The 24007-nt window shown below is 39.6% G+C and overlaps 1 protein-coding gene across 4 annotated transcripts in view; it reads right to left on the bottom strand.

The window, feature by feature from the left end:
- The window catches only part of palm1a (paralemmin 1a), a 65812-nt gene that overhangs the window by 19412 nt on the left and 22393 nt on the right, over positions 1-24007 (bottom strand). For all 4 annotated transcript variants that reach the window (XM_039655867.2, XM_039655868.2, XM_039655864.2 and 1 more), the window contains exons 2-3: positions 18902-18947; positions 8660-8740 (exon numbers count right to left, since the gene is read on the bottom strand). In XM_039655867.2, coding sequence (XP_039511801.2) covers positions 8660-8740; positions 18902-18947 — 127 coding nt within the window. The remainder of the gene's footprint in view (positions 1-8659; positions 8741-18901; positions 18948-24007) is intronic.

The following is a 24007-nucleotide window of genomic DNA, read 5'->3' on the forward strand; positions in this document are numbered from 1 at the left end:
AAATATGAATATAAGTCTCATAACATTGTGGTTAACTGATGGCGCTTTTCCTCTGCATGGTATGGTATGGTACGGCTCGCTTTAAATGGTACCACCTCAGTTGAGGTTCCAATTGTAAACGTACCGATACTAAAATGTGACATGAAAATACTGCAGATCACTGATTGGTCAGTCAGAATCGTCACTAGCGCCATTGTATTTGCGAGACATCAAACCCACTAGATTTAAATAGTCGTATCACACAGTGGAAAAGGGAAGCGAGCCGAACCGTGCCGCACCGAGCTGAACCGCACTGAGCTGTATCGAGATGTACCATGCAGTGGAAAAGCACCAAAAGAGCCTATTTTTGTTGTGCATATGGCATTTTCATATTTTATTAACTGTGTTAATATTTTTTTTATGTTTATTAACTATTATTATATATTGCTGAAACGAAGACTTTGATAGCTAGGACTGTAACTGTAGCTTGTTGGGATAAGTGACCACTGTGGTGCATCGGTAAGAATGCAACTGGATGCTCTGACTCTCTTGAAGGGGTTTATTGACAGTCAACAGATGATTGTCTGTCTTCTTAAAATGTACAGTATGTGTGGTTCTACGATAAACAATAAAGAAAAGAAAAATATCAGCATACAAGTAACAAAAGTGCTGTCAGGATGATATTATTAAAGCTAATACTTGTCATTTAGTATAATCTTCCCTTCAGGTAACTTTAGCTATTTAAATCAAATAACCAAAATAATCAACGCGTTCTCATCCCAAAGCGCCATATAAGACGCTTTTGCAAAAGCGTAAATATCCAACACACATGGCACCCTTTAACGTCTAATGAGACGCTTCGGTTAATGGTTAAGTTTAGGTATGGTGTTGGGTAAGGGATAGACCACTAGGGGGCGCCTTCTGCCCAAATCTGCGTCTCATTTCACGTTAAAGGGTGCCATGTGCGTTGGATATTTACGCTTTTGCAAAAGCGTCCTATATGGCGCTTTGGGATGTGAACGGGCTCAAATAATATACCAGCACACATTAGCTTCTTATTAAACTATAGCCTCAGTAACAACAACAACCAAAGACACATAGTTCTCTACTACATAATCATTATAAACACTCCATGGATAACTATGCAGTGTCAGATGAATACTCATAAGCACAATAGTAGTGCAACACTATAATACTAGGCATTAATGTGCTGTTAGCGAACTTTAAGCTAACAATACTGCATTTCAACTGAGTACCTCAGATTAAACAACACTCATAAATACCCTAATACACCAAAAATACACATATGTAAAACATTCACCAGGGTACTCACATGTCTCTGAACGCACACATGCACAGATAGCAGCACAGATTACTGATTTATTAACTATTCTCTTCAGAAATATCTACGATGTGCTTCCTGGCCTCTCTCACCACTAACTCAAAAACGAAACCTATCAGTTCGCGCAAAAACGGGTGTCCTCTCCGTGACTCCAAAACAAAGGCGCTGATTGGCTGATCCCCGTTACTAGGACATTAATAAGGAGTCCTTCTTTACGATTGCACTATTATACTTTAATATACCAAAAGGATTATAAGGAACACCATACTAATACTGTGTTTTACCCCCTTTCAACTTCAGAACCGCCTTAATTCTACATTGATTCAACAAGGTGCTGAAAGCATTCTTTGGAAATGTTGGCCCATGTTGATAGCATAGCATCTTGCAGTTGATGGAGATTTGTGGGATGCACATCCACGGTCTTAAGCTCCAGTTCCACCACATCCCAAAGATGGTCTAATGGGTTGAGATCTGGTGACGGTGGGGGCCATTTTAGTACAGTGAATTCATTGTCATGTTCAAGAAACCAATTTGAAATGATTTGAGTCTTGTGACATGGTGCATTATCCAGCTGGAGTATCGAGCAGCCATCAGAGGATGGGTACATGTGGCCATAAAGGGATGGACATGGTCAGAAACAATGCTCAGGTAGGCCGTGGCATTTAAACGATGCCCAATTGGCACTAAGTGGCCTAAAGTGTGCCAAGAAAACATCCCCCACACCATTACACCACCCCCAGCCTGCACAGTCGTAACAAGGCATGATGGATCAATCTTCTCATTCTGTTTAGGCCAAATTCTGACTCTACCATCTGAATGTCTCAACAGAAATCGAGAATCATCAGACAGTCTTCAACTGTCCAATTTTGGTGAGCTCTTGCAAATTGTAGCCTCATTTTTCTATTTGTAGTGGAGATGATTGGTACCCGGTGGGGTCTTCTGCTGTTGTAGCTCATCCGCCTCAAGGTTGTGTGTGTTGGCTTCATAAATGCTTATCTGCATACCTCGGTTGTAACGAGTGGTTATTTCAGTCAAAGTTGCTCTTCTATCAGCTTGAATCAGTCGGCCCATTTTCCTCTGACCTCAAGCATCAACATGTCATTTTTACCGTGACAAACCAATCCTCGGATTGAATTTGACTCACGATTGTGGGAATAGTGAGCATCTTGAACCTGAATCTCCTCAGAGAATGGTTCAGGTGCCTGAGATCTATTATTGGACGCAACTCCCCATCCTTCTTGGGAACTATGAAGTAGCGGCTGTAAAACCTGGACTCCCTGTCTAGTGGAGGAATATATTCTATAGCCTCTTTTGCCAGCAGGGAGTTTACTTCCTGTTCCAATACCCAACCCTGCACTGGGTCGACTACAGTCCAGACCACCCCGTTGAATCTGGGTGGGCGGAAACCTAACTGCAGCCTGTACCCATTTTGAATGGTGCGCAGGGACCAAGGGGAAATATTCGTCAGATTTTTCCATGCATGGAAATATCTTACCAAGAGAACCAGCCTCTCGAGCCTGGCTTCGGGTATTAATTAGGATTCGTTCTTGACCCCCTGAAGCGGATTCCCGGCAGGGCTGAACCGGAAATGATTCTCGATGGGTGAACATGAATACTGCCTGGCCGCAAGCCTGTGGGGCGGACAGTGCTGCCTGCATTCGCTGGAAACCGATGTGTCCCGAAATGTGTTCAACAGCGGGAGAGAAACATCGATTTCTTGCAGGCTCCACGAAGGAGGCGACCTCGGTCGTTCCACCACGGGTGGGGCAGCCCGCAGAGAACCTAGACCAGCTAGGATCTCTGAGAGCGTCGTCTATGCCCCCAGGCTCCTTGAGGGGGGGGGGGGGGGGCTCTAAACGAGACGCTCTCTTTTTGGGCCTGTCTGTAGGCGGAGGAGCTGGAGGATGGCTGTGGCTGCCCAGACATCGAGCGGCGAGGGAGATATTGCTTGAAGGCCGCCGACTGTGTCTTTGCCTCCTGAAAACTGTCGGCGACTATATTTACGGCGTCGCCGAACAGGTCAGAAGGCGAAATCGGGGCATCAAGGAGGAAAGCCCCGTCTTTCTCTTTGATGCACGACCGATTTAATTATAGATGTCTCTCCAACACTACCATCACCACCATGGAGCGGCCGATTGCACGGGCCGTCTCCTTGGTGACACGGAGAGACAAGTCAGCGGCCTTCCTCAACTCTGCGATGTCTTTGGGAGTTGGACCCTCACCCTCATGAATGTGTTTAAGAAGGTTGGCCTGGTACGTCTGAAGCAGCGCCATGGTGTTCCCTGTGCTGCAGGAAGCGCTCGCCCAACTTGCTCTTAGTAAGTGCTTCCTGCCTCTCTTGTGGCCAACTGACATTTAAATGGCCACAGCACAAGAAACAACCTCCACCAGCTCCTCAAGTGCGGGGACATGGGGTGGCGAGTCGTCCCCAAAATCCCTGCCCTCGATGCTGAGCACGTCTACCTCTTTAGAGGCAGACAGATCAAGCATCAGTTCCTTGGCTCGCACAGAAGAAGCCGCTGGGCGGGGTTCCCCGCGAGGCTCGATGACATCAGAACTGCCAGAAGAATCCTGAGGTGCCTCGGCAGCCTCGGGATTCCCTGACAGATCCGTTTGCGACACCCATGAAGAGCGTCGCCCACGAGGCTCGCGAGGCTGGCCATCCTGGTCAAAGAATGTTTAGATTGTCAATTTCAAGTGCAATGCCAATTGCAACCACACTTACTAACTAATAGTCTCGATGGAACCCAACACTCACTCACTCACTCACAAGAATATCTTGAGGATATTCAAATTAATTAACCAATCAGTAATACCCTTGACTAGCTCTACCACACGTGGATGTTTTTCCGCTAAGAAACGAACATTGTTATTATGTTTTGATTGATACAGTGAAGCTGCTTTGATGCAATCTATATTGTGAAATACGCTATATAAATATACCTGACTTGGCAATATTTTCATATAAGTATGTGGCATAATAATATGACAGTTTGTGATGTTTTGCTAAGTATATGACCGTTTATGATGTTTTGCTAAGTATATGATTGTTTGTGGGGGTTTACCCTAACTACTTGTCTTGCTGGTTACACTATATTGATATTGATTTGATCTTTAAAAAGAATAAACAGATTTCCTGTAATTGGGCAAAGACAGGTGTTATCTGAAACCTTATTGTCTGTTGGGTTCCATCGAGACTATTGGTTTGTGTAATGCTACACTTTGTGTTTTATCTGCTTCCCAACTTCATTTTTGGAATAAAGCAGTGTATGCAGGCTATAAAGGGGAAGGTTTTTTTTCTCCTCTCCAACCTTTACTGCTCCATAGATTACTTTTACCTGCATATCCACAATTCAGTATTTGGATAGGCAGGTCTTTAAAAGATCGGATGGGGCCCCATACATACCTTCGCCTTGGGCCCTCAATTTGCTAAATCCGCCACTGACAGCCCTGACATTAAAGAAGTAGTATTTGTATGATAGTAAACTATATTCCATACATATCCAATAGGGCTGGGTAATAAATATCAATTTCTCTATATTAATTGATTCTCATTTTTACGAAACGATATCGATTCTTAAATCTCAAGAATCGATTAGTCATCCTGTTTCATTTGAATGAAAGGAACATTGTATCGCGGCTACGCCCATCCAAAAAATCGCAATAATCTTTGTCCTTTGTTACTACTGATATGAAACAAAGTCTCAATTTTCAAATTACGTCCATTTTCTTTAGAAATTCAAAAACATAAATAACGTTTTGGCGCTGTGGAGTGAGATCGCTCTGGTGCAGCTCAAGAGAAGCAGCAGCGCTGATCTCTCTTCCGGCTTAATAATATCAGTTACAGCGCGAAACAAACATGAATGAGCATCTGAAAGTGTGTTAAAAGGTAGAGTACAACTTATCGAAATCCGTATCATGTCACATTGATTCGCTCAATCCGCGTTTCAACCGTGTAATAGGCGTCAGTTAAACAGCTTGTAATCAATGTCATGTATCGTCATATTTACCTCAGAAAACCCACATCAACTCGTTAGTCAGCTAGAAAAAAATAACTCCAGAGAAGAGCATTTTGCCAAATATACACACCATATTACATATGCATTATAATTTTAATGTTCTTCAATATTTAATGCATATTTGAATAAATATGGCAAGTTTTTATGACCACCATTTAAATGTTTATATTTCATATAATCTTCTTATTATAAAAATAAATAAAAGTGTAATTTAAGTGTTTGTATAGCTACAAAACAGTTAATTATTACCTTCATATTAGGCTAATGAAGCCTAGTAGGCTACAACTAGACTCCCATAGTTTACAGCATTAGTTAAGAGATTTGATTTCCTTGAGAAAATTTGCCATTTATTGTAACTGATATCCAAAATAATCAATATTGAATCAAATTGAATCGTAATCGAAATTGAATCTAATTGCAAGCTTGTGAATCGAAATCGAATCGAATTGTGAAATTTGTCTCAATACCCATCAGCCCTTATATTCAAAGACATTAAAATGTATATTCTAAACTACTGCATAAACAGAAATGGGGGAGAAAGACCTCCAACAGTTCACAATCATGTACACCTGACCTGAGGGCCACAGAGACAATACACCATATATTTAGCAGAGTGAAGCATTTCCCTCTTTCCACAAACAGGATGTCTTGTCACCCCCCATGGCAAATTCTCCTTCCTGTGTCTGACGGGGTGTTCTTGGCCCAGACTGCACCAAATCACAGTGCTCCAGTCAACACTAATATCATCAGACAATCTTAAAGGGATAGTTCACCCAAAAATCTGGCTCTATCTTAAGTTTATCAAGGGACAAGAATACTTATTGTGCAAAAAACAAACATAAATAATGACCTTTATTCAACTATTCATTTCCTTCTGTGTGGTGTAACAGCGCAGCGCTTCTATGTTGTAAATCACATGTAGGATCATTATTGCCCGACGCTAGTCATGTGTGTGATGCGTGTGACGTACGAAGCGCTGCGCTGTTATACTACGCGAACTCGCGTCAGAAGGCCACACAGAAGGAAATGAATAGTTGAATAAAGTCGTTATTTTTGTTTTGTTTTCACACAAAAAGTATTCTCGTCGCTTGATAAATTTAAGATTGGGCCACTGTAGTCACTTGGACTATTTTAACAATATCTTTAGTAACTTTTCTGGGCCGGCAAATTTCAATCCCTTAGAAGCCTATGGAGGAGAGATCTAGCACTCAGTTTTAAAGATATAAACAAATATCTTAATTTGTGTTCTGCAGATAAATTAAAGACTTGTGGGTTTGGAACAACATGAAGGTGAGTAATTACTGACAGAAAATTATTATAATTATAACAAAAACTAAATGATGACATAAGACAAAATTATTACAAAAAAGTAGCTATGAATAACTATGAATTTAACTTGTAAAAATGTTCAATTATTACATAAAATATTTAAATTATGACCAATGCAACATTATTACACAAACTCATAATTATGAGATAAAAAATGTAAATTATAAAATAAAAAGTCAATTTCACCAAAGTTATCATTCTCAATCTCATCATTTTGACTTTTTATGTCATAACTTAAACTTTGTACGTCATTATAATGACTTTTTATCTCATAACTATGACTTGGTAGGTCATTTTTCTTATGTGCCAGAAATTGGCTTCAATAAAAGAGACGTGAGTTAAACAGTTTAACCCTTTCACGCGTACGATCACACCGGTGTGATCAGTCTTGGCTGGTCCCTGGAGCGTACGATCACACCGGTGTGATTAGAACGTTCAGTGCACACGTCAGCAACTGCTAAATTCAAACTTGCTCTCGCGCGTTGGCTGGCGCTCAGCCAGAGACAGACGCACTCAGTTCTGTCATATATCACAACTATTGAGTGTTTTCAACCACATAATGTTTATTTTAGGTTTCAGACATTTAAATACACATATGTACTAGCAAAACAATGATTTTGAGTTTGTAAAATACACACAGATGTCTATAGAAGCGGCAATAATAATCCTTTCAATTATAATAAGACGACATGTTTTATTCATATCAGATACACATTGTGTAAGTAGCTTAACATTTGATCCTATTCTTCTCCCAGTTCACCAGCCATTTACTATCATGTATTTCGTGAGAAGTGGATGAATTGACGTTATAAATCCAACAGATCCGATTCTCTGAACTGAAAACGAAACTAAAATGGCTCAACTAAAGGAAAAAAAGGAAAAATGACATAAAAGCAGATCATCATTCATTCCGCGCTCTGTTCTGGTTGTGCTGTGTCACGTGACGAGCAATGACGCGTCACCATGGAAACATTAAAGTGGCAAGTTCTAAATAACGGTCGCCTTGAAAAACTCACGCTGGGGGGTCAGTTAGAATAATTTAAACTTACGTGTGAAAGGGTTAATGAAGCTGTAAACTGTCACTTCATCTTCAATACTGTAGTAGGCCTTTGACTTGCCTTTATATTTTATTTTACTTTATTTATTTATTTATTTTTTAGATTAATGGGTGAAATAGTGGGTTACCTTTAGAACAGAACACAAAGCTGCATCATGGCACTATGGGAACGCTTCTGCATGACCAGTGTCTGAAGAATGTGTGAAAAAATGCCCATCTTGATTGGTTGACACGAGGCCAAGTGATGTAGCATATCGTTTTTGTTTTATCGAATGTTTTAGACAGTATGGCCAGCAAAAATGCTAAGTTAGGAGTTTGCCTTTTTTATTGGCTTCCTCACTCCACTGGGATGTAGCATCTTCCAAGGCACTACCCATAGTGCATCCTCGCAACCTGTTTGTGCTGCGGCCACACATTCATAAGATTTAACAGCCTGGACATGGATTCAATCCGAGGATGTCCTTCTGGGTTGGTCCAGTCTCTCTGCTCAACAAATGTCTGTGTCACAACCTTGATGGGTAGACACTTTCCCTGGTGGCGTTGGTATTAACTTTCCCATAGCATCAACTCCATAACGCAGCGTCAACTTACATATGTAACCCTGCTCCTTGAGAAGGGAACAAGACGCTGTCACACTGAGGATTCCATGGCGTAAGGGCCCTTTTATGGTCTTGCTGACGCACTACACTACATCACCTGTCCTCACGTCAGCTAATCAAGATTGCAGTGTTTTCACACGTACTTCAGACAGTGGTCACACAGAAGCGTTCCCATAGCGGCAAAGCCATAACACAGCATCTCATTCCCTTCTCAGGAAACCAGGTTACATAACCTGAGAAAATGTTTATCATTTTAAATTATGGTTTTATATTAATATAGACTGCAGTCTTGATAAAATGACAAATATGTTGGCCTCAGATATCAGTGTCTTACCTTAAGGTGCTGAAGCTGTCGTCGGTCATCCTCTAGTTGTCTTTTCTTATTCTCAATTTCTGTCTGTCTTTTCCTCCTTTCCTGTGAATAAAGAAATACCTGATATTAAGAGAAATAGCTCTTAATAGCTGAAATAGCGAGTTAATACACATCCAAAGCACTAACATGATTTTGCGCTGGTGTATTGTTGTTCTGTACCACTCAGCGATTGCACTGTTCTTCGAAAGTTTTAAAACATTAGTTATGTGAAAATAATTTCCTTTTGTTGTTTGAGGATGGCTAAAAAGGTTTTTCCTAGGGATTAAATATTTTGTTGAAACCTGTGCTGTTGCTCTCAGACCAGAGCATGTATGATAATGAGTACTAACAATCTTCATATGTGAGAGAAAATGAGCTGAGAACAAATGTGTTCATCAAACAGTGAGACCCCAGCCAGCAGGGAGAGCATGTGTATGATGAGATACATGTGTTTTCCGGAATGATGAGATACTTAGTAGACCGTCCTCACTCAATGGCTGTCTGTCTAAGTGGTGTCCGCAAAATAATATAGTATTCATAGTCAATTGGAAACGTTTTTGGGGCAGACCTGACCTGTTGAAAAGAGATGGTATTCATCCCTCCCAGGATGGTGCTGCTCTTCTCTCTAGTAATATGGCACATTTTTCATGTTTCATGTTTGAAACTTTAGAGCTCAAACATGACGATTTGGGGCTCGGGTCAGGAAGCAGACAGGCTGGCTAAACCAACTGTTTACCAGGTCACAGACGTCACAGAAGTCAGATAAATCCCATCACATTGAGACTCTTTCACCTAGATTTCATCATATAGAGACTGTGCCTCTGCCTCGAATTAGGAAATTAGAATTAGAAAAAAATCTAATCGTAGAAAAAAAAACGCCCAAACCCATTTGAGGGTAATTATTGAATATGATGTTCAACAAATAAAAAATAGATATAATACAGATTAACAAATTATAAAGTTGGGTTGCTGAATATATTCAACCCCGAAAGCACTTATTGTTAATGATATGATTACAGATTATAATATAGACGTGTTGTGTTTGACTGAAACCTGGCTAAAACCAGACGATTACATTACTTTAAACGAGTCAACCCCACAAGATTAATGTTATAAAAAACGAGCCACGTCTGAAAGGCAAAGGTGGAGGTGTTGCTGTAATCTATCTATAGTACTATCTTCAGAATTACTTGAGAAGTCTAGATTAAAATATAATTATTTTGAAGTGTTGGTGCTTAATGTAACACTAGTGTAATCTAGTGTAAATGATAAATCAAGCTTGGCATTTGCATACAGGCCACAGGGCACCATACAGACATTATCAAATAATTTGCAGATTTTTTATTGGAGTTAGTACTGGCTGCAGATAAAGTCCTAATTGTTGGTGACTTTTATATACATGTAGATAACAACAAATACATTGGGGTTGGCATTTAGAAGCATTCTGAACTCTATTGGAGAACACGTGTCAGGACCCACTCATAATCGTACTTTAGATCTAATATTGTCACATGGAATCAATGTTAATACTGTTAAAATTCTGCAGCGTGATGGCATCTCAGATCATTATCTTGTCTTGTGTATACTCCATTTAGCCTAGTTTGCAAAGCCGACTCGGTGTAACAAATATGTTAGAACTATCAATTGAATTTCCATTTCCATTTATTAATTTAGCTGACACTTTTATCTAAAGGAACTTACAAGTGCTATATATGTCAGAGGTCGGACGCCTCTGGAGCAACTAGGGGTTAAGTGTCTTGCTCAGGGACACTTTGGTGTCTCACAGTGGATTCGAACCCAGGTCTCTCACACCAAAGGCAAGTGTCTTATCCACTGCACCATCTCCACCTCTATAGGTATATATTATGCCTCTAAAGACTGTTTTATTAATAATAATCTTGATCAGTTTCATCTCCTCCAGTCCTTAAGAGAGCAGCAAGAAATTGGAAGATTTGAATTTCGTGGAGAGCGAGCATGATTGGGTACAGAAATGCCTTAAAAATGGCTAGATCTGCTTATCTAAATAAAGCTTCCACTTCTGAATTTTCCAAAGAGCATAGCTTAATGACTATATGAACTTCTTTACTTACAGGATTGATAATATTAGAGAGAAATACTGTCTACTACAGTATCCCATCAGGCAGTGCATTGTAGTGTCCCTGAGAAAAATTCCATTCATTCGTTGCAATAGGAGAGGACGAATTGTCTAAGCTCGTTAAATCATCTAAATCAACAACATGTATTTTGGACCCTATACCGAATAAGCAACTGAAAGAAATGCTTCCAGAGGTCATAGATCGTCTTCTTAATTATAATTCATCTTTGTCACTAGGATATATGTACCAAAAACTTTTAAGCTGGCTATGCTATTATTAAATGCAACTAGTTCCTAGAGAATTAGTCAATTACAGGCCGATCTCAAATCTACCCTTTTTGTCAAGGATACTAGAAAAGGCAGTATCCTCACAACTATTTTCCTTTTTAGGAAGAAATTGAATCTGCAAAGACTTCTAGTCAGGATTTAGACGACACCAAAGTACTGAAAGTGCTCTCATTCGAGTTACAAATGATTTGCTCTTTATCATCCGATCGTGATTGTATCTCTCTATAAGTGTTACTCAATATTAGTGTTGCATTTTATACCATTGACCACAACATTCTTTTAAATAGATAAAAAAATGATGTTGGCATTGGTGGAATTGCATTAGCATGGTTGAAATCATACTTATCTTTCCATTATCAGTTTGTAGCAGTAAATTGATCAGTAGTATTATATGATATAGTATTGATCACAAGTTCACTATGGAGTACCACAAGGCTAAGTACTAGAACCGTTTGTAAAGTAGATATGGGCTGAGTGGAATCCATAAACAGGTCTTTATTAAAGGATCTGAGCATAAAATCCAAACAATATATTAGTCACAACTCGTAGTCAGGTCACAGACATTGGTCAAAGAACAGGTAAAACTAACACAGTCTCATCCCAAAAAGTCATATAACTGACGTTTTGGGACGTATTTTGACCATACGTCAATATCCACCTTTTTAGGGCCCCCTTAAAACGTCAGTAGATGGCGATCCCGGGCCGTCATACAACTGACGCTTTACCTTTAACGTCAGTTAGGTGACGGGTTAGGTTTAGGTCTGGGGTAGAGTTAGGATCCCATAACCTCATCTACCGACGTTTAAGGGGGCCCTAAAAAGGCGAATATTGACGTATGGTCAAAAGACGTCCCAAAACGTCAGTTATATGACGTCTTGGGATGAGACCGGGTTGGTAAAACAATTCAAAGGCAGACAAATCCACAAAAAACAAAAAACAAAAAAACAGCAATCCAAAAGCGTGAGTCGAAAAGCAAAACAGTGGTCATAACAGTAATAAACAAAAGAGAATGGTAGAATTCTTAGCAGGGCAGCAAGGCAGAGAACTGGCAATACTTCGCAATAAGGCAGTAATAGCACATTGCTTAAATACAGAGTGACAGGAAATGACAAGACAGGAAATTATGTGGCAGGAACAGGAAGTAACAGAGTTTAATATTCAGGTGATGGCTCCCTCTGGTGGACTGGTGCCTGATCAAACGTTACAGATTCCCCTCTCCTCGGATGACCCTTTGGTCAGGGTGCTTGGTGAAAGTCTCTGATGAGTGTCGATTCCAAGAGGTCCTTAGTTGCTACCCACGATCTCTCCTCTGAGCCGTATCCCTCCATATCCCAAGTTATTGCATCTGACCCCTTCTCCTGCAAGAATCTAGGATCTCCCAAACTAGGTAGGCAGGAGCTCCATCGATCTCGAGCGGTGGAGGAGGTTCTTCATCAGTGGTCACAGGGCTTGATAAGCCATGGGCTGGTTTCAGGAGGGACACATGAAAGGAAGGAAAGATGCGATAGTTATTAGGCAACTGTAAACGGTATGTGGCAGGATTAACTTGACGTACAATCTTAAAAGGGCCAACATACTTTGGACTTAATTTCTTGCAAGGGATTTCAGGCATAGGTTGCAAATGGAAAGCCACACCATTTGACCTGGCTGATACTCAGGATAAGGACATCAGTATTGATCAGCTTGGATCTTTTGAGATCGAACAGCTCGCTGGAGATGGACATAAGCATTGTCCCAGACCTGTTCACTTCTCCCAATCCAATCATCCACAGCAGGTACATCAGATGGTTCCCCAGACCAGGGGAATAGAAGAGGCTGATAACCCAGGACACATTGGAAGGGGGTCAGATCAGTTGAAAAGTGCTTGAGGGAATTTTGGGCACACTCTGGCTATGGAAGGTATATGCTCCATGGTCAATGGAGACCATGATGGTGATGAATCCTTGAGAGTAAGGAAGATCAGTGACAAAGTCAATGGAAATGTGGGACCAGGGTCATTGAGAAATGGGTAGTGGTTCTAGTAGTCCTGCAAGCAATTCTCAAGCTGTACATGACTGAGCGCAGATTTAACAAGCAGCTACATAGCTATTAACATCTGCAGATGATGTGGACCACCAAAATGAATTTCTGACCAAAGCGGTGGTGTGATTAATTCCAGGATGTCCATAGCAAGGGATGTTTGAAATCATTGAATTATTCTATTGCGAAGACTGGATGAAACAGATTTCCCAAGCTGGACACTCTGGAGGGGATGGCTCTTCATGTAGGACATGTTGAATCTCTTCCATAATATCCCACTGGATGGGTGTGATGATGAAGTGTGGTAAGATAGTTTCTGGTCTCATGTGTGAGTCAACAGAGTCGTGGATATGCATGTGTCTTGCTATTTTTGCTCCCTGGACGGTATGTGACTGAGAAATTGAAACGAAATTGAAACCATTGGAGATAACTGAAGCCGCCGGTGTCCCAATATGGCGCTGACATCTTGGGACTTGAGTCTGCACACTTGCGTTTTCGGGACCAGACATGCGCAGTCGTGAGCAGGAAGTACAGCTGCAAAATCAAGGCCCCGCCCTCACTCTCACTGAATCAATCACAAGCACACTCCCCTGCACTTTTCTTAAGTGGCCTCTGACTGCTCCGTTCCTCTCCAATGATGTCTGCTGATTGCAGTACCTCGTTAAAATGAGGTAAATACAATTACTAACCACATAGTCAACATAATGAAAAAAAGTCTGTTGGTCGGCCCTTCATTGACTAGTTCGCACAGATAACCTGTCAATCATGATGTCACAGCACCGTTTTTATAGCATCAAATAACTAACTAAAAACAAACTTATTTTAAAAACAAACACTTGACACTTGGCTGCAGGGGAGGGCTTGTGCGGCACGCTTGATGCGAGCGCCTGGCGTCTTTGTGGTCTGAAATGACTTGAAAGGAATGAAGCCAGTGTCTAGCCAGTGTCTAGCCAGTTTCTCCATTCACAACTGCGGCCTTAATAGATAGTAATTCCTTGTAACCAATATAGTAATTGTTTTCTGCTGGAGTTAACTTTCGTGAGAAGAATGCACAGGGGTGTAACAGAATGCTGGGAGAGGACAGCACCTATTCCACAGTCCGAGGCATGAACCTCTACGATAAAAGGAGGTCTTGGGTCTGGATGCTTAAGAATTGGAGCAGTGGTGAAACTGGATAGCATAGGCAGAAGCAGGTCTGGTGCCTTGACGTAGCTGAGTTAGTTGAGAGAAGCATGCCCCCAGCAGGATATTGGAAGACATCACGAATCAATTGAGTGAAGTAATTCTATGACTGTTTGATACGTTGTCAAACAGTCATACAGTCAAGATCCCAAACAGCTGTGGCCCACTCTAAGGCCTTCCCGGTAAGCAAAGTCATGATAAAGGAACACTTGTATGACCTCAGTAGATCCTTTTCCTATTCAGCACCTAAACTCTCCCTAACATTGTCTGGGAAGCAGACACACTCTGTCAGTTTTAAATCTAGACTAAAAATACATCTCTTTAAAGAGCATATTGCAGGTAAAAAAAAAATTGAAATGTATAGATAACCTTGTATGAAAATACCATATGAAAAGTTAATGCAGGATTTAAAATGTTTTAAAACAACATAAGGGCACTAATTTAGAAGATAAAGTGAGCGTTTCTTGGACTGCTAGTAAAAAGCCGCAGCCTCGGCTCAGTGCAGAGTAGGCTGGTGTTCAGTGAGAGCGCTCGTCAGTCAGTGTGCTTTCGTTAGTTTTTGGATTTTAATTTATCATCGTCATGGTAAATTATTGTGTTTGTGGAGATTGCAAAAACTTCAGCCTGTCAGGACTTCAAGATCGAGTCCACAAGTTTCCATTACAATAAAAGTGACGGTGCTATATAGCCTATCTTTCGTTCCTGGTGCGGTTTGAGCAGGTGAAGAGACGGGATTTTTCTTCTGCATCGGCTCGGAAAACGCGGTCGTGTGTAGCGTTCACTTCAGATCAAATGACTATAGCATCCCGGCGATATGATGGAGTTCAACATGGTGTGCCGAAGCAAGAATATTGATCGTCGTATACTACCAATGGCATCAAATAGTGGTATATAGGTAACTTAGTCATGTCATGCCCTAAATAGAACTTATAATTGAAAAACAAAATTGGTTATTTAAATACTCAAATTTTTAATTTTCTGTTTATGTTATAACCTAGGTGAAAAATATGTATTAAAAATTTACCTGAGTATAGCCTATGCTTTTAGTATAGAAATATACTCAAGAAAAGTTTTTATACATTTAATAGTATATAAATCTACCCTAAACATACTAATGCCTGCTGGCCTGTTATAGGATCATAATAATCTGTACAATATTGTGAGCACAGTGTATATCGTTAGTGAACGTGTATAGCCTAAGCACGTCTCTCACCTAAAAGGCACCTGTCCTGTTCTCCACTGGTTCTCCTCACATCACAGGTCAATTTTTCTCTGACCTTTCTGTCTGACATTATCCTGGCATGTCCCTGATCTCTTTAGCATAGCAGGCTCATAACTTTATGGCTTGATCCGTCATACGCGTATTTCCTCAGAGTCCGAAATGTCATGCGATTCATTGTTTTCCTGTTGTGTGAATCGACGGCTCTCCCGCTCATTGCGTCACGCCCGCCACGGCCATTTTCAGACGCGGAAGTAAAATTCTCTCACAAAAACGACTGCAGAAGCTTCTGTAGCGTGTTTATACGTATATTTTAAAGAAAATCTAGTTCCTACATTGTTTTTCTATGCATTGACTCGTTGGGTCCTCTAACCTGCAATATGCCCTTTAACCTTGCATACATATTATACATTCCTATTATTCAAAACAGTTAAATGATTATTAGGCTGCATAAATTAGGTCAGCCGGAACTGGGAACACTTCCTAAAACACCAAATGTACTCGTTACATCATAAGAAGTATGGCATCTACGCTAAGTTAGTCTTTCTGTTTATTCCGAGGTTTATGATTAAACTAAAAAGTAAAAAGGTAAAAAGTTATGGTCACTGGATATGTTTTTTCTGAGGTAAATGTGACGTTACATTACATTGTTTACAAGCGTTTTACTGACGTCTTTCCACGGTTGAAACACTGATTGAGCGATTCCATGTGAAAGACACGGATTTCGATGAGCTGTACTCTAACTTTTAACACACTTTCAGATGCTCGTTCATGTTTATTTCGCGCTGTAACTGATATTATTAAGGCGGAAGAGAAGATGCTTCTCTTGAGCTGAGCTGAGCCAGAGCGATCTCACGCCACAGCGTCAAAACACTATTTATGTTTTTGAATTTCGTGAGAAAATGGACCTATTATCAAATATTATCAAATGATAATTTGAAATCCGAGACTTTGTTTCATTATAATAGTAACAAAGCACAAAGATTATTGCGATTTATTGGATGGGATGCTCGCTCGCTACAATGTTCCATTTATTCATTAATTGAAAACAGCATAGCCCAACGGTTCGTAAAAATGAGAATAAATAAGAGATCTAGAGCTAAAATGTTTTGTTTTTGAAATCAAAAGGAACGCTTGTTGCCGCTGCTGTCAGTTGCATGCATACAGTGTTCTCTGTGGCGCGCAGTCTTCACTCGGACGCGCACTTCAATCTATCGCTGTTACGGAGACTCTATTCATTCCGGTAAAATCACAAAATAAACGTGTCCTATGCTTGATATAGACAGTAACGACTGATGGACATATTCTGTTTTGATGAGAGAGAAAAAAAACTGTACCGAGGGCGGATTAGAACCTGTAACCTCTGACACTCTAGGCAAAAGATCTACCACTAGACCATTGAAACGCTCAAATAAATTTTGTAGATCGATGCATTTATTTACGGGTTGAGCAGAAAGGTTGCACAGTTTGACAAGTTTGTACCCAGCACTTTCGAATGTGTCTCTGTGCCCAGCAAATTTCAAACTGACACCCGTGCTTAGGTGAATTTAGGGGGCGGCTTGTACACTTAAAGACACAGTATATACCAGTCCCTCCAGAAAAACGCGATTATGCGATCGCTGAATTCAATGCAAAATCAGCCAAAGTCCGCATATTTATGCGGGGGCCGCATTTTTTCAAATACGCCTCACTTTCGCCGCATAAATTGCCGATTTCCGTGCAAAATATGCGGGGTTTGCATAATTTCATAATCCTCGCATTTTCGTTGCAAAAAAAAGTCACATGTATCTTAGCAGAAAGTTGAAAAATGTTGCGTTTGCTTCACATAAGAGCAGCCATTTCCCCCTGTTTCCATGGGAACGTTATGAAGTGGCGCAATTACGCGACGCCAGACAGACTCACGGAGGCGATTGACATCTCACAAATCGAACTCGTATAACTGTCTGTCACACGTTCTACCGTCACATCGTTACTTAATAAACAACATAAGATATAAGAAGTAGCATCAAACAGAAATTACCCGCACACATGGGGTGTTCGACAGTTCAACAGGGAGCGCGCAGCTCTTAAAGGGGCCACACCTTATTTACACTCTTACAGTCTGAAATAAAACAAGATGAGAAATTAAATATTCCCAGCACTTTCTATGATGTAGTATGCTTGTTTATCAAAGTAAGTAATAAGAAATGACTCTTATATTAACAGGATGTTGGGGGAATCACTTTTTTTCTCTTTTTCATCAAACCGCAATTTTTGCAAGTTCCCTCAATTTTTGTAAATTCCAGCAATTTCATTGCATAAAATTGCATAAATGTCCCACATATTCCATCGCATTTTTAAAGAAAACTGGCCGCATAATCAATCAATTTTTGCCCGCAACAATCACAAAAAAAACTCCGTGTTTTTCTGGAAGGACTGAATACTATTATGGTAAATGTTAAATATAAATCGCAAATTTTTTCACAAATTTTTGGAAATTACCACCACAAAATCAGTCATTTTGATCGCAAAATTCACAAAAAAAAAATCGTGAAATCCTGGAGGGACTGATATACATGTAAGTTTCATCACTAGAGGTCACTTTTTCAAAACAATAGCAAATGCATTCCAGACGTGTTATGAAGCAGGGTGGTTCCGAGAGCATAGGAAATTTTGCATTGCTGTTTTTATTATGCTTGTATGCCACAGTCGTTCCACTCCATTCGCTTTGATATTCATGAATATTTTATGATTAAAGTTACTGTCAATGTTACGTTTAACATTCGCCTGCTTGCTTCCCTGAAATTTAACTTTGTTACAGTTACGTTTGATCACTTAAATTCACATATTTTTTTTTTTATTCTAATAAATCGCTCTTTCTGATTTTGCTGTGTTAGCAACAAAATAGTGTTGTCTCTGAGGCAATGGTACAAACATGTTACTCGCGGTGAATCAAGAAAACAAGTGATCCAAACAATAAGAGTAACCATGTTGAGCTATATAACAATGATTAGTTGTCTGTCGATAAAACTATCCAAACATTTGTACACAAGTCTTATAAAATGCGTCTTTAGTGTTTCAATGGTTTCTACAGAAGTAAAACCGGAAGTAGGGAGTAACGCAGATATGACGTCATTGAAAGGTGACATGACGACACGGGCCATTACAATGTTTAAAATAGCTGATTTCTCTGGATTAAATGGAAATTGATAGAAAATTTTGGAATAATGTATGTACAAAAGTCAACAAAATATATAACATAGTTTTATTGTTTTTTTGATATTTTAATCCAAAAATCTTACATATTGTGCCTTTAATGGCATTTTTAAGCCACACACTGTATGTAAAAATCTCTGACCCAGTTTCAGATTTGTGAAATGGGTTCAGTAGGTGGGTTTATTAGGACTGCCACGGAAACGTGGTGTGTGAGAATCTGACTTACTGCAATAGCCTGGAGCCTTTCCTGCTGTGAGCCTGATTCTGACATCCTGAAAGACAGAGAAAATATATTAGGCTAATAGATACAACAATGGTCCTGAACAGAGGACAGATTTGCTTCCTGTTGGTAATTTGACTCTCTTAGATATTTTGGTGAATTAAGAAGAAAATTACATGCTGCCTTCATATAAGTATATTGTATATACTGTAAATGAGATGATCATACCCACACAACACATTACCACGATGTTGTAATTACCACTTGGGAATTTCCCTAGAGCCCTGACTTTGAAATGTTAATTAAGAATCATAATGGACGCATATTGTTATTGATTAGATAGATAGATAGATAGATAGATAGATAGATAGATAGATAGATAGATAGATAGATAGATAGATAGATAGATAGATAGATAGATAGATAGATAGATAGATAGATAGATAGATAGATAGATAGATAGATAGATAGACAGATAGATAGATAGAATAGACTCTGTTAAAGGTCTCAAAAATAATAAAGAAAAATGGTGCTTTCCCACAATGCAAGAAGGGAAAAGTTTGAAAACCGATTCTGGACCTTTCTGAGATTTGATCCATGCTGAGCGTGATTGAGCAAGAGAAGAAAATATTCAGCAATGGAGTGAAACTGCAAAAATTTGTTTTTGTAAGGTTTGTGCAATTGTTTCCATGAATAGCATACAATGGCTGAAGAACCGTCTTAACGTTAACCACATCCTCATGCAGGAGAGATTGAGCAAATGAAATTGGTTTTCCGATCAGGAACATCCTCATTAAACTCACTCCCTCATTTATTGTCAACACACACACACATTTCCTTGTTCAGTTGCTAAAAGCCCAGCCTAAAAGGTCTTCCAAACAGTGAGATGGACCCCTGCTGTCAGCCCCGTCTGCTGAAGGACACAGCTGTGGCGGAGGCTCCTATGCCATCAGGGAAAAGAAGAATGTGAAGGTTGTTCTCCGACCCACCACATTCGCATTCCCATCCCTCCCACGAGTAAAACACAACACCTGTACAAACAGCCTGGCAGAGGAACTGAATGGATGACAGCAGAAAAAGAGTGGAGCTATGATGCTGATCCTGGTAACCATACGCCAACACTAAGTGATTATGCAAACATCCTTTTGGAAGGCAATATAACTGGTAGGATGATGTTTAAAACTATGCTTTATATCTGAACTATTATAATATAGTGAATTTATCCAAATCTCAAATATACAAACCATCATTATCATTCCTTTCCGCAAACTGGTGCTTTTGGACAGTTAGTTTTAATGAACCAATTCATATATCCAATTCACCAATTAATATATGCAATCATGCAAAGATGTCATGTATATGCAATTAAATAATTATTAAATAATGATGTGAAACACAGATGTTTTATGTCTAAAGCATGAAGTGGATAAACTAGTCAATCATCTCACCTCTTTATAAACCATTTCACCCCCTCGTTCAAGTCAACTGCTAGATTTCCAATACGTTTTATTTATTATAGCCTACTTTATGCTTTACCGCAAAAGACATTAGAAACAAACATCCCCCCTTCCTTTATGGCAGACAGTTCTCAACATGTTGGATATGTCCAACAGGCTGTTCTCAGTTCAGTGTACTGCTGAACTAACTGAAACACTGAATAAGTTGGCAAAAACTGGCATCATAGGATATCCTAGGAATTGACTCGTTTCGAATTGGAGGGACTGCAAGCACGTCCGTAAGTGAGTTTTGATTGAGTAACTAGATCTGTGCTGACTAAAGCCATGAGTTGTTTCAGAAGGTTCAGTCCGACCGAACTGGTTCATCTAGTTCACTAAAAAAGAACTGGATTACTAAAAAAGAAGGAAAGATGTATTCACGAACTGGAAATCGAGCCAGACCAATATATCAGCTGGCCGATATTATCGGCCGATATTGGGCATTTTCCAAAATATCGGTATCAGCAATCTATCAATCATCTCTCCTTGGCCTGTTATATTGAAAATGTATGTTTTACAATTTGCAGTATGACGTTATCAATTGCTAAATCATGGCTCATCATAGACAAAGCTAGCTAATACCACTATCGTCAGTGGAAGACCGCTAACGTTAACATTAATGAGCTTGGAAACCACAATGAACTTTTTCTGCCTAAATGAAGTAATGATTAATTTATTTATTACTAGCATATCTCTAGTTACCGTCCCTGCATTGTAAAATGTAAGTTGGACTTACGAGGAGTGAACATTTAGACATAGAGAAAAAGTATCAAACGTATCTTGTGCAATGGCACGTATCTTGTGCTATCTCTGTAATGGATTTAGAATAAATAGTAGGTTTTAGGAGGCAGGCAGCAACTGATGATTGAAAATGGTTTGATGTAGCTTGATGGAAAGAATGTAAAAAGTGCAGGTAAAGGGATAAGCAAGCTGACATTGTAAATACGTATATTCACACAATTTTGGCCAAAATGTTTTGTATAAAAACCACAGCAAACCTAGATTTTTTATTTTTTTGCAATATTTATCAAAAAAAAAAAATCACAACTAGAGTTTTCCCCCAAATCGTGCAGCCCTAATTGAGAGTGAGATCATTTGATTTGGACAGGTAAACAACACTCCCAGAAAACCCTAGCAAATCAACAACAAAATGCTAACAACCATTCAGAACACCTTATGCCAAGTTCAGACTGTACGATTTTCAAATGAGACGGGTCGCTGTTCTTTTTCACACTGCATGACTATCTTGGCCAGCATTCAGTCGCTGCCGTGTTCACACTGCACGGTGGATCGGCGACAGAAGGTTTCACACTGCATGACGTTACAATAGGAAGAGTCGCGACAACTCTGTCTAGCACGCTGCGCGCAAACTACAAACATTTCACAACAAACACACGCGAGATGTGACAAGGAAACAATGCGACATCACATGTGCAAGACCGGAGTTCTCACGTGAGACTTTTTCTTTTTCGACACGGTTGTGGTACAAATGAAACCTCAAACAGACACGGGTGCTCCTGCCAAATTTCTGCTAATTTCATGGGTCCAAATAGAAGAAGCCCTTTTCTGAAACAATGCCATATGTGATCTATAACTCCTCCCCAAACTCCCCGCTGCTCTGTATCTTGCTCTCTTGTTGGCTGTCGGTAATCGCCGATGTAGTTTTCAATCAGAATACTTTTCACACAGCAGGATTTTGAATCGCAGACAGGTCGACATATTTAGCATGCCAAATATCCCACGGTTGTCGGCTACTCGTTGGCGATTCTCTCAGATCGCGTCTTTGCTCATTCACACTGCGTGATTGTCACTCGCGTAAAAGAGCGCCGATTTGCCTATGATTTCGGGCATTTGTCAGCGATTTCTCAGAACCTGTCGGCGAGCCAAAATCGTGCAGTCTGCAACTACCAACAACACCCTAAAATTGTGGCAAACCATTCACATTTTTTACATAAAAATGTAGTAGTCTTCCCTTCTTTGTCATGGAACAAATCTAAAATTGGTATAGCATGAGTGTCATGGTTAGGTGGCTGTAATAAATAAAGCACACAATAAGAAACTCAAAAATAATTTAAATATGATATTACACCAAACAGGAGAAAATCTAGGCAACTATAATACAACCAAATAACACAGTGAAATAACACAACTTAAGCAATGCAGGACCAGAGAAAGGAAGAAACTGAGGGCTTAAATACAAGGGCAAACAAATGAGTTAATGAGACAATAAACAAGACAAACCTGGACAGAATACTCAAATCAATCAGAAACCATGGAGAAGAACAGGCAGGGAGAACAGACGAAGACACAACTAATTAACAAAATAGAAAGCTGATCTCAAAACATACATGAACAGAACAAAAAACAGACCAAAGATGAACTCAAACCATGACAATAAGGTATTTTAATGGGGATATTTTTGTGTGTGAATTTGATTTCAGAATCAAGAGTGTGTGTGCATACGTGTGTGTCAGTTCTGCTTGATTTCTGTATTGATCAGAAATGATTACTCAGCAGAATTTGCATCCACATCCAGACAGACTGATGAAATATTGCACAAAACACTGCATTAAGCACAACAACTAAACAGATATGGACACAAATATTTAATGTTCCTCTTTGATTTTAAAATCTTGAAATAATAGGCTCTCATAAAATCTCATAAAATAAATAAGTCATACTCACGAAAATAACAAACAACCATAATTTACAATGAAGCCACGTGCACTGCAAGCAAATTATATTTGTGTTGTGTAACTTGCAAAATAATTGGCCAATTTGAGATTATTGTACCAGACTGGCAGATGACAGAAGTGTTTTCAACATTTTTGTCAATTTTGATAAGATATTGCGTAAAATGCATGTTTTTGGCTGCTTTCAACTGGTACGTATCATTTGCAACCAATGGGCTATATGCACGCATAAATTCCGCATTTGACGCAAGGATGCTCGTCTATTTCCGGTTGTGGAGATTAAAGCGGAGGAAAACCGAGGAAAACGTGATTATGGCAGGGTCTTCAAAATTTACTGTCCTCCAGTCTTTGAAATGAAACGTACATACGTTTAGATGTAATTTTATATATAGTTATATGTATTTAATATAATTTTAAAAAGAAGCATAAACACAACGAGGGGTGTCTGTTTTATCTGTTTTTGTGACTAACGTTTCTTTAGTATAACCATGGAGTATAAAATTCAATATAAATTCTCGGTATTGCATTGGACTCTACGATCGGCGGAAGTTATCGAGCATCCTTACACCTTCACCGGAAATACCGCCGTGCATAGAGCCCATAATGAAGAAAATAATTCCTGTCACTTGCAGCACAAATGAAGTGCGAAAGCAAGGGCTAAATTGGGAATAGCGTAATAGCATTACTCTTCCTATATATGGCAAAAATAGTGAAATTAGTAGGCCTAGGCTAGTACGCTATTCCAATGACTGTGTTCAAAAAGGTTTCCCAAACACTCCGCTTGACTAGAAATAAGTTAAACAATTAGTCCCATGCCTAAAGGCCTGTTCACACCAACACAAATGTTCGACACAAAAAATCTTACTTTCACATTTTAGGATTCTTTTTTTGTCACTTAGCAAAAAATGTCTGAGTGTAACAGA

The sequence above is a fragment of the Pimephales promelas genome, chromosome 21 (genome assembly GCF_988280905.1).
Source record: "Pimephales promelas chromosome 21, fPimPro1.hap1.1, whole genome shotgun sequence".
Classification (NCBI taxonomy): domain Eukaryota; kingdom Metazoa; phylum Chordata; class Actinopteri; order Cypriniformes; family Leuciscidae; genus Pimephales; species Pimephales promelas.